Source organism: Apodemus sylvaticus, chromosome 19 (assembly GCF_947179515.1).
Source record: "Apodemus sylvaticus chromosome 19, mApoSyl1.1, whole genome shotgun sequence".
NCBI lineage: Eukaryota > Metazoa > Chordata > Mammalia > Rodentia > Muridae > Apodemus > Apodemus sylvaticus.
The window spans coordinates 35,707,455-35,719,561 of record NC_067490.1 but is presented as its reverse complement, the minus strand read 5'-3'; the positions used below and the strand labels follow the sequence as shown (position 1 = coordinate 35,719,561).

The 12,107-nt window shown below is 38.8% G+C and overlaps 1 protein-coding gene across 1 annotated transcript; it reads right to left on the bottom strand.

The window, feature by feature from the left end:
• Positions 1–549: 549 nt before the first annotated feature.
• LOC127669190 (small ubiquitin-related modifier 1-like) lies at positions 550–873 on the bottom strand. The gene has a single exon (XM_052163078.1). It carries the CDS (start codon positions 871–873, stop codon positions 550–552), a length of 324 nt encoding a protein of 107 aa, XP_052019038.1.
• Positions 874–12,107: the final 11,234 nt, after the last annotated feature.

Genomic DNA, 12,107 nt, shown 5'->3' with positions numbered 1-12,107 from the left:
GCTAATTTAATCCGGAGATGCTTTCTCTTCAGGGCTCAGTTGTGGCAATCAGTTGTAACTCTTGCCGTGTCTCTCGTCACGACTCCAAACCTGTTACTCGGCTCTTGTACCAGACCCTCAGACTTTGGAAACAGCTTCAATCTGAGGCAAGATCACTCGCCACGGTTCAATTCTCTGAAAACTTCCACCTTGCCCTGAAAATCACAAGCTAGGTTTGAAAATAGTCACGTGCTGGAATTCCTGGCCAATTGGATGGCGTGGGAGATTCTCCCAGTGGTCCGGAGAAGGGCAGCCTCGTGGTTCATAGATGAAAGGAGCCGAGGATGATCACCAAGATCATCCTAATAATAAATACTGAGCACTAGAATGCAGACGACCAGATGTTCTAAAGAGATGAAGTCACAATGTTCAATTTTCGCTCTGAACACCACATTACAAAAGAACCATTAAAAAAAAAAAGAAAGAAAGAAAAGAAAAAAATCAGGGGAAAAGAAAAATTACAAAGAACTTCTAAACTGTTGAACGATTTCGGATTTTTCCAGATAACTTTCAATCAGATCTTCCTAAATTGTTGAATGACAGACCACCTCCCGTCTGTTCCTGATAAACTTCAATCACATCTTCCTCCTCCATGCCCAGCTCTTCTGCAGTATGGTTATCAGCAATCTTCTGGCCTTCAAAGAGAAACTTCAGTGAATTCACTGACAGACCCTGTCTTCGACTGTATGAGTCCTTGAGTTTCTTGAGCTTTGTTGTCATTTTCAGTCTGAAGTGTATCTCACTTCTATCTTCTCCGATAACTTTGATTTTAATAACATCTTTCTTCTCATCCTGTAATCCCCCACTTGAAGGCTTAGGCTCCTGGTCAGACATGGCGACAATGGCTTCCCCAAGAGTCTCGGTAGCAGCCACCTGTAGCGGAGCAGGTAGAACTTCCTTCTGGACTAACTAATCTGTCTCCTCACAATAGCCCAGACAGTAGCTGGAGGAACTTCCTGTACATCTTACATCACTTCCGGGTTCCAGCGAGTTAGCATCTGTAACCATAGTGGGGAGTCGGGTGGTAGACGTCCCACATCTCAACCCACAAGCAAGAGGTAGAGAGAGAGCTCTGTTTCATACTCTTTTTCAGTTACAATTTAAAATAAGCCATAAGAGAGGAGAGCTTGCTCCGTCTGAAAATTAAAACTTCACTCATATACATTGATTGAACAATGTAGTAGTAAGTACACACAATAGAATTAGGTCTATTAAGACTTAAAGACTGGAGCCGGTCGTGGTGGCGCAAGCCTCCCAGCACTTGGGAGGCAGAGGCAGGCGGATTTCTGAGTTTGAGGCCAACCTGTTCTACAAAGTGATTTCCAGGACAGCCAGGGCTACACAGAGAAATCCTGTCTCGAAAAAAACCAAAAAAAAAGAAAGAAAGAAAGAAAGAAAGAAAGAAACAAACAAACAAACAAAAAGAAAAAGAAAAGAGTTAAAGACCAAACGAATTTCCGTTAACAATGTTTGTCTCTCTAGATACATCAGTTAGGCAGTAGATCAGTTAATTGGTAATTAAAACATTCTTGGTGAACACAGAGAATGTTTTCTCCTAATTACAGTAGCAAAGATAGTTATGAATAAAAATGAAAGAAAATCCTACATCTTTCATATATTAAGCCTGCATACACAATTTTATAATACACTGCAATGCCCACGTGGATACATGATTTTAACATATCTCTGTATTTATTTACTACTTGTAAATTGAGCAAGTATTATATAGTTTCTGTATTATATAGTTGATCTTGACAGAAAATTGTTGTACTTGAATAGTCTCTTCAGATGAGTATGTTGTAACTTAACCAGTTCCCAACTACTGTATCTTCTGACCACACACACACACACACACACACACACACACCTGCAAAAGAGTCTCAACTGTCTAGCTCAGGCTGGATTTGAACTCACAAACCTCCTGGAAAGGAAGAAAGAAGCTGCAGACTTCCAAATGCTAGGGTTACAGGTGTGTACCAATCAGCCCTAGTCAATTGTTTTTGTGTGTGTAAGAGTGTGTGTGTGTGTGTGTGTGTGTGTGTTATAGGTCAATATCAAGTGTTCTAATTTACATTAACTGTCAACTTGATACTCTCTGGAATCCCCTGAAAATAGTGTATTACTCAAGTAATTATCTTTATCAGACTGTTTTGTGTGAGTCTGTCTTGGCTGATACCGGCAGGTACAAGCCTCTATGAGTTGCATCACTCCAAGATGGTCCTGCCTAGGCTGTCAAATGACCTGAGGGTTAGCCTTTAAATCAGAAAGCATCATTACTGTTTCGTGCTGCAAGCCCCTGCTTGAGGTCCTCCCTGAACTGAATCATAAATCAAATAAACCCATTCTCTCCCACATTGCTTTTCATCTTAATCTTTTATCATTATGGCAGAGTGTCGGGTGTCTCTCTTTCAGTGACTACCATTGTTTTTGAGACAGCTTCTGCTATGCTAGCTAGCCACGAGCCAAGCCTGTCATTGCTTCCCTGCAGTGGATTACCTCAGAGCTTGAGATCTGAACTCCAGTCCTCCGGCTGGCAAGGCAGACACTTAACCAACAGAGCCATTTTTGCAGCCCACTGACTATTGCTATTTTTAAATTGGTGTATAGTCTTTAAGAATAAAATTTTCTTATCTCACTGGAAATAATAAATAATAATACCACTCTAGCTTTCATTGAACCATAATGTACAGATTCAAGGATAGAATATTCCTGATCTCAAAAAGCTGTCACCATCAAGGTGAACCAAACATCTCAGATATTTTCAGCCTGCATCATGCTCCACCCCTAATGCCTGTATCACCCTGGTCAGCTATTAACTTATCCAGCCCAAAGCATCAGCAGGGGTATACATATGATTTTGTAGTTAGAGTAAAGGGACCCAAAATTAAAAATGATTAAAGCAAAGTTCTTAGGATGTGACTAATGTATTTCAGTATTCCTAAGTAATTTCCCCAAAATATGAACAAGATGCATTGGTTTAATTATCACAATAGTATTTAATATATTGTTCTACACTCATCCTGAACATCAACAGAAACTGTTATATGATACTTTAAAAGTTTATTATTGTCAATAGCTTTGTTGGTCTGATTTCCCCCCTAAAAGATATTCTAAACACAGACATCTGTGTTCAGATTCACTATGCATATGTCTTTAGAGACAGGGAGACTGATGAAGCATTGGTAATAGACTAAATAGGAGACTATGAATGCAGCGCAGAACGGACAACATGTGTACGTAAAGTGTAAGTTAGAATACATAGCAACAAGCACGCATGCTTATTGAAATCCAGGCACCATAGAGGCCACAATTTGACCCGCTGTCAATAGCAATGTCACAATTCATAGTTTCAAGTTCAGTTAGTATTGATGAGGTTATAAACATATGGCTCATCCCTTGAAATTATTCCTCCATGCAAACACACCTCTCAATAGCCTAGCAACTCATCTGCTTTCTGCTTTCAATGTTATATGAGTATCTCACATTCCCTTAGATAAAAGGAACTATCCAGACACATCTTCCACTTACACCTTTCCAAGGAATCAAAGTCAACTTCCTGTCAAAGGTCAGTGCAAACAATGTTCGACAAACACTCGTCCAAGTTATTTGAAGATAAATCATTTGCTTGAACTATTTTTGTTGGGGACAATTTTATATTCAAGTTTCTACTGTAGTAGAAGAGATGATATGGGTCAAACCCTTAAGTGTGAAATAAGAGCTGTATTGATTCCTTAAAGCTCCTCGGGGTACTAGAATTTCTTGATCAATGACTAATGTGTTGTAGTATTGTAGTTGTGATATAGTTAAGGCCCCCAACATTTGCAATAAATGTGATAACAAAAAACATACTAGTTGGACCAGTTTTTGGTTGGCCATTCCATCAATCTCTGTGCCCTCTTCTGTGCCTGCATTACTTGTAGATAGGATAAATTTTGAGTTGAAAGTTTTGTGGATAGGTTGTTGCAACAATCGCTCCACTGGGGTTCCTGTCTTGCTAGAGGAGGTGGCTTCTTCAAGTTCCATTTCCTCAATGTAGTGAGACACAACTAAGGTCACCCCTACTGCTTCTTGGGCACCTCCATTATCCCAAGTCTGTCTCATTCTGGTTGCAGCTTTTCATTTGTTTGCATGGCCAGGTAGCCATATCTCCATGTCCTTCTCCATATGTGATGCTGAATTTCCCATTCTCCTCTCTCCTTCCCCCTCCCTCTGCTTCCCATTTACCTCCCTCCATCTGCCTCTTATGACTGGCCCAACTTGAGACCAGTCCCATGGGCAAGCACCAGTCCCTAACACTATTAATAACACTCTGTTATGCTTGCAGACAGGAGGCTCTCCTCTGAGAGGCTTTACCCAGCAGCTAATTCAGACAGATACAGACACCCACAGCCAAACAGTGGATGGAGCTTGGAGGCTTTTATGGAAGAATAGGAGGAAGAATTTCTGCCCCCCCAAAAGACAGGAACTCCACAGGAAGACAAACAGAGTCAATTAATCTTGTCCCATGGGTTTCTCAGAGTCTGAACCATCCAAAGAACATACATGGGCTGGACCTAGGCCTCCCCTTATATATGTAGCAGATGTACAGCTTGACCGTTGTGGGGTTCCTGAATGACTAAAGAGAGGGCTATCCCAAAAACTGTTGCCTGTATATGGGATATATTCTTCTACCTGGGCTGCCTTGTCTGTCCTCAGTGGGAGAAGAAGTGTCTAGCCTCAGAGAAACTTAAAAATGTGGGGTGGAGGAGAGTAACCAGGGGGGCCCTACCCACTCAGAGGAGAAGGGGAGGGGAATACTAACCAGGTGTGGTGATATATGTCAGTAATACCATTAGTTGGTGTTGAGACAGAAGAATTGAGGGTGACCTGGGCTACACAGTGAGTTTAAAGTCATCTTGGGTAAATTAATGAATAAACAGAAAACCTAGAGAACATTTAATTGTGAGCATTAGAGAAGGTGGTAGTTGATAGAAGGGAAGACCTGGAGACAGTACAGGTGGTGCTGTCATCTGGTTAACGGCTACAAAAGACAGCAGAGTACTCCTGCAGCCATATATGATGAAGACCATACTTGTACAAAAAAAAAAAAAAAGGCATAACCATTTTAAACAGAGGGACCTTTAGGGGTCTTAGGAGAACACCCTTACCAATGTATTTTCTTTGCAAAACTCTTGGAGATATATATTCATGGTCATTAACATGTTTTCAAAAATCATGAGCAGTATCAACCCCACCATTGATACCCTCTGCACGTGCTGCTGACTTTATTTTCTTGAGGCTCACCAAGACTTGCAGCACTTGTCAGTTTATGAGCTTTGTTCTTCGTGTGTGAAAATGAAAGAGTACAGTGAAGGAACTGGTAAATGAAAATTGGAAATTGGTGGGTGAAGGCGAAAATCCACATCACATCTACTTCCTTATTAGATCGATTATCTCTTGATTGCTATATCAGCAATAAAATGACGTAACCAGCTTGCACATCCCCCCCCACACAGTTGGCTGTTCTCATCTCAAAGGCAAGCCCCATTATCAAAGTAATATGTCTACAAAAATCTTCATAAGGCAGATATTGTGACAACATCCAAGTGAATGGTTACATCTCATAACATTCAATGTTTATCTGAACCGAGTTAGTGGGGATTGCAAGAACACATAAAGAACATCGTTTTCTTGATGAAGTAGAAAGTTCTGATGAGGCAACAAACCTCAGGTACAACAAGTGAGCAGGCTATAGACATTTAAGAGGTTTTTTTTTTTTAAATACTCAATAAAAGACACAGCAGACATACACATACACACTTCACTGCTGATCTCCAGGTCATCTTTGAGACCCATTCTAACATCCTTGTAATTGAAGACATTAAGATAAGTTGTCTTATGATTATGAGCAGTAAAGTTAGTGTTCATTCAAAGTATGTGTATTAGAACAGCCAAATTAAAAAAAAAAACAATCTCAGAGAGATTTTGGTGTTTAGAGGCTTGAGGAAGGCTTAGCAATGTGTCAAAGTGTCTCATAATCTCATGACTTGGTATATTTTATGGACTGAGGGTTTAAGAGTTTGTCCTTCTAATACCACAAATGTATATAAATGGTCAGAGTGTGGAAAGAGCTATATTAAAATAGCCTTGTCAGAGTGTGTGACCTCCTTAAGCTCCTTTCTTCTAACTTCTCTGTACTGGTAAAATGCTCACATTTCTTTAAATCAGTAACCATCTCCTGACTTTCCCCCCATATTTATCCTTTGACAAATGTGACTATTATGACAATAGACTCTACCTGACCCATTGCCAACAATCCTTACCTTTTACTAGATTTTAGCTAAGTTATTTTATGAATAGATCAGTCAGCATCTCAAACAAGTGTTGTTAAACACCAAGGGCTACTAGATATTCTCCATCAATGTCAAGAAGGAGAGACAGTTTCCAGAGCCAACAATCTTTGGCTGATAGACCTCATTTTCCTCTCTGGTGCTTGACTGTAATATAATCAACTAAGATCTGGGTCCTGGGAACCAGAAATAGGGTAAGCAGTCAGACTTGTGGAATAAATGAGTTTGTACCATCAAAATGACCCAAAATCTTAATGGCACTCAGTAATTTTTTACTGATTGGTTTGAGAGAAGTGGAGTTTTATTAATACCACTTAAATGGCATACATTCAAAAGATATGTTCATAGAAATTATACCATATTTATACATTTCTTTCACATGCTTGAGGAAACAAATTAATACAGCAAACATCTAGAGCATCCTAAAATAAATTCACTCCTGTGTCATTCTCATAAAAATTAAAAAGCATTTATTCTGAAAGCCATGACTAGTATATATATATATAGTATATATACTTACTAGTATGTAAGTACATTTTAAAGTCTCTTGGCATAAAGCTGAGATATGTCCCTTTTGCTTAAAAGGTAAAGAAAAGACAAAATTATAGAATCAAAATGATGGTGTAGGAAAAGAAAATAATAGATAAATCAAGTTAGCAAACAAACAGAAGTGAACATTCTGTGACTCTGTTGTCATAGAAATGAACAAAGGACAGACTTCTAATCATACAGTGGCAACTCCTATATATATATATATATATATATATATACATATATATATACATATACATATATACACACATACACACATGTATATATAATTTATATATATACACATATACATATATATGAAACCATTTTTGAAATGCTGTCCTTGGTCCACAGGCCCCTCTACTTCTGTAGAGTTTTCCCCTTTGCTGTGATAGCACAGATGGACTCACAACTGGGGAGAGTGCACAACGATTCTATCCGGCAGCTGAAGTAGGACAGCTGACCTATCTTCCTCTGGGCCTGGTTGATCATTAGCTTTGATCAAATAGAAGGCCACATGTTCCAGGTGCCCTTATGCCCTGGTTACTACAGTGGGAGAAAGGAAGGCAGGAGCAAGTAAGACAGAGAATTTAGGGCAAGATAGGTATATAAATTTGCACTTTTCTTGAATCCAAACAAGTTATATGTGTCCAAATTGTTAGTTTTAAAAAAAACAGATATTAAATTGGATGGAAATGGCTCCCAAAGAGTTTCGTGTTCTTTTTATAGTGAGGATGGTCAACTCCTGAAAGGAATTAGAAATGCTGAAATTTTAAAAAGGACATTGAAAGACATTTTAAGGTACTTTAAAAGATTAAAATTAAATACATAGGAAAGCACTGGTAGCTTGGATAAGCACAAAGAAGAAAAGCACTCAGGGTGAAAAGAAGGATTATGCAGAGAGCAGTTCCTCCCAGGACTTCACACTGAATCTCTGTTGCATGCAGACTCACCACCCCTGCAAACTTCCCAGGTGTAGGACCGATCATGAGCATGAGACATATGCTTTTGGCCTTAGGGGCATTATCATTTAAGAAGTATTGCATTATCATTGAGCAATCTTTCTTTGTTTTTCATTACATTTGATAGCTTTTAGGATTTACCCAGATAGTTCTGCTTACCAACAGTACACAAAACTAAGGATTTAAAACTCCCCCAAAAGAGTTTTTAAAATGTAGTGTCATTGGAGACACATATTAAGATGTGAAAGTAAGTGGTGTATGAAAAAACTGACAATGTTATATAATAGCATGTTTCTTTACTTTGAAAGTATGTAGTTTAGTATAAATAAAAGTGGGAAGAGAGTTAATTGAGCTTCATTGGTAGTGATTTTCCATGGTATGGAGAATGACAAGGGACTGTGTTTAATATTTTAAAAATCTAAAATATTGTATACTATTGCATTAAAAATTGGCCATTAAATTGGGCTTGGCATGTATATCCTATGGAGTCTTGACATTTTGCTGATAACAAGATACTGGTCAGTGCCCTCTGGAAAAGTCTACTGCTTAGCAAGAGTCAGACCTGAGAAAACCAAAGCCTGAAGACTCACCTTACCTATGAAGACCCACATAGAAATGGTAAGTATTGACCAGTAAAAGACACGTACACAATAACTTTTCTAGATGCTGCTGCAAACTATAGCAGACTAAATGGACTGTCCCAAACTAAAACTTAAATCAGAAGGAAATAAAAGAAAACATTTGAAGAATGTGTCTGTGGAGGTCAATGAATGAACTCAGAATATGGGAAGCCCTCACATCTGAAAGACCCTGAGTGAAAGCGAAGTGGCTGGATGGGTGAGCAGTCAGCGGAAGCTTGGACAAAGCTCTAGAGTGACGTCACTGAGTATGTATGCCCTTGCTTGAGCCTTCAAGGTTCATATACCTTCTTCCAAAGGAAAGTGAAGCTGAGCAGGAGCTCCAGTTTTATTCATTAACTTTGAAAGTCTTAAGGTTTCTAAATCTTAACATGAGAAATGCATGATTACAGACCCTGACCATTAGATGTCCTACACAGATAGCATTGACTACCCTGTCCATTCACCAGCTCCCAATTTATCCTCATGACACGGACAAATTCATAGGCTCAATTTTGTAAGTATGATTTTTTTTTTTAGATTTTATAAATTTTATTAGGAAAAAAAGGCAAACCAAAAACCGCCACGCCACAAAATTAACCAGACCCCAAAGTCTATATACTGAATGAGTTTCTGCACAGTTAGAAGAGCCACTTGGAAGGAGAGCTGTGGAGCTTTACAGTGAATTTTACGCTTTCTAAATGTAAAACATACATAAAGATGACTGCACATTATGGTGACTTGGAACTGCTCACGTCTTGTATGGGATATGTTCATATGTGCAAGATTGGCATCCTTCGTCCCCGTAGTGGCTAGCCTAAATTCAGAATGCCCTTTCTACGTTGTAGCAAACGTCAGAATGGAATTTTAAGATTCAGATCACATCCATGGAACTTCACTTTCCATCATGTATTCTTTCTCTGTTCTCTTTCATTAGTGGAAGTTGTTTTGGCATAAAGCAGGTTTTTGCTGCTTCACCAAGTTCACCAATAGCCTTACTAGCTACATCCCCAAGCATGACTCTTATATTTTATTGTATACGATTGTCACTCAGCTGATGCTGCTAAATTTGATCTGTCTCAAGAGAGTCGTTAGAACTCAGGTAGATAGATGCCTCCCATTGCACGGCCACCTCATTTCTAGGACTCCTAGAAACAAGTGTTTCCGTGCACACACGATAGAAGATAGTATCTCTTCAGAACTGCATTGTCTGAAATCTCTCTGTCTCCTCAAAGAGCATCTGCAACTGGCTTTGTCAAACAGTCAGGTCAGATCAAAGGCAAGCTTTGAGAGCCAGACTCCTGTGGAGAAGAGTACAGCTGGTGGAGAACAATCAGGTGACCAGGGAGGCACAGCTGATGGGTTCCCGTGTTCTCTCACATCTGATAACATTCATTTCACACATGCTGATAAGGGCGAGAACAGCATCTGAACTAGACAAAGACTAATGATTGGATATTTCAAATATGATCACACAAAAGTTAGAGAAATAAACAAACAAAAACCCCTAAGAAGTAAGATCTTTTTGTGATCCTCTAAGACTCAGGAGAAGCAGTTTGTCTGTGGTTCGAGAATGCACCACAGTTGTATCACTTTTGGAGGAACATTCAGATAGGAGGCTGGTAGCAGGTTTATAAGCACCAATACACCCCAGGGGCCATTCTAGCTCATGGGAATTGTAAATTAGTAATGGTAAAGATATGGGCACTCACTGTGATATTCAGCATTCCAGAAAGAATTTGCTTTCTGAACTGACTATAAACTGTGAAAGAGAATTTCTTACTCTGCGCATTTCTGATGGAAATCCAGGGATTGCCAAGATAATCCCCACTCATCCATCCTTCCTGTCCTGTGCTCTGCCGTTATCCTTCAAGCTCAAGCACTTGGTTCAGGTCATGCTCCCACGGGTTCTGACTCAACAAATTTTCTAGTGTGTTTCTGCACCGGAGTTTATGTGATACTTTTAATATATATTTTATAATTGTTGTACTAAACAAGTATGAGTTCATATTACCAAATCAAAATTAATGTCTAGTTTTCCTGAAACTTAAGTAGAGCTAAATTTTATAAAATTTTGCTTGTTTTTAAAGGTTTGTTTCAATTTAAATATATATATATATATATATATATATATATATATATATATATATATACATACATGTGTGTGTGTGTGTGTGTCCACTTGAGTATACACATGTGGCTTGCTAAAACTGTAACTTCTACTCCTGGATTATCTGCTGCTTTTAGCCTCCACAGGCATCTTTCTGCATGGGCACATGCCCGCACACATATGTCCTCCATATACTTAATTTAAAATGATAAAAAAATGAATTTAAAATAGAAATAAGAAAGTTATGCACTCTCTTCAGCAGTGCACTGGAATCCCACTGAACGTCTGCTATGTTCCTTGGTTTGTGCTCAGTATGCATTATGTAGTAAATTAGTAGACCCGTGAGTTAGTGGACAGTCTCATCTCCGTTTTACAAATGAGGAAACTACACTGAAGATAGGTGGAGATAGGTGGTTTATATGTCTAGTAAAAAGAGTTAAAACTAGGTCCCTTGACATTAAAGCATGCCTTATGGGGGTTTGTGCTTCTGAATTTGTGACCTACCATGGTTCTACCTACCGTCTTCTTCCCTTAACTCTGATACATTATCCATGCTAGTTGACTGTTGCGGACCTATGTAGGAGAAATAATCTGATTTGTTCTTCTACTGAGAGTCTTCAAATTATTCAGTAGAGAAAGGAGGAGGAAAAAGAGAAGAAGGGAGGGGGGAGAAAGAGGGAGGAAAAAGGGAGAGAGGGACTCTTACCATCACTGGCAATTATTTTCTTAAATTTTGTCTGAAATAGACATATATAATACATGTCAAAACCATAAAATTGCTTTGTAAGGTTCACTATTAAATCAAACATCAATCATTTTTTATGATCTCCACTGGTGTTTAAATATTAAAGCCTCAAGTATTTGTCTTATGAAGGGTGAACTGGTTACAATAGAAATAAACAGTTTGTTTTGCATCCTAACTAAAGACACCTTGAGATATTATTTCATGAAGATTTTGAACAACCTCAAATTGCCAAGTCCTTTAACTTTCAGTGATTATCGACAAGAGGGCCTCAAATTCTACAAGTTTGAAGGGTCTCCCAGGGCCTGAGGAGCAGCAGGTACAGGTCTGGTCTGCATGCAGCAGTTTCTGAAGGCTGATGGGGTGATATGGTCATACAAACAGCCTCAGTCAGAGATTGGGGATAGGAGTTTGCTTGCCTTTCACTCGTAGCTTCTTTCTGGGCTCTGAGGCAGAGCTATCGGCTATCAATACCAAGCCAATGTATTTCATAAAGCACTGGCTTTCCATTAAAAAATATTTTCTTCTTTTCTGAACATTCTACTTGTGTTTGCAAGTCCTCTCGACTCACTACTAGAAGTTTCTATAGCTAGCACATCCTATTACATTCTCGAGACCACACAATATATGCAAGAAATATTTCTAATGTTGTGAAACATCTAAATCTAATATTAACATCCAAATTTAATATCATTACATCTCTTCTTTAATAAACTAATGCTTATAAGCTCCTGCACACACAGGACGGAAGGAAGTATCTTTGAAAATGAGTTGCAG

What these genes read in the sequence shown, in the direction of transcription:
- LOC127669190 (XM_052163078.1), bottom strand. Translation starts at nt 873, where the DNA reads ATGTCTGACCAGGAGCCTAAGCCTTCAAGTGGGGGATTACAGGATGAG.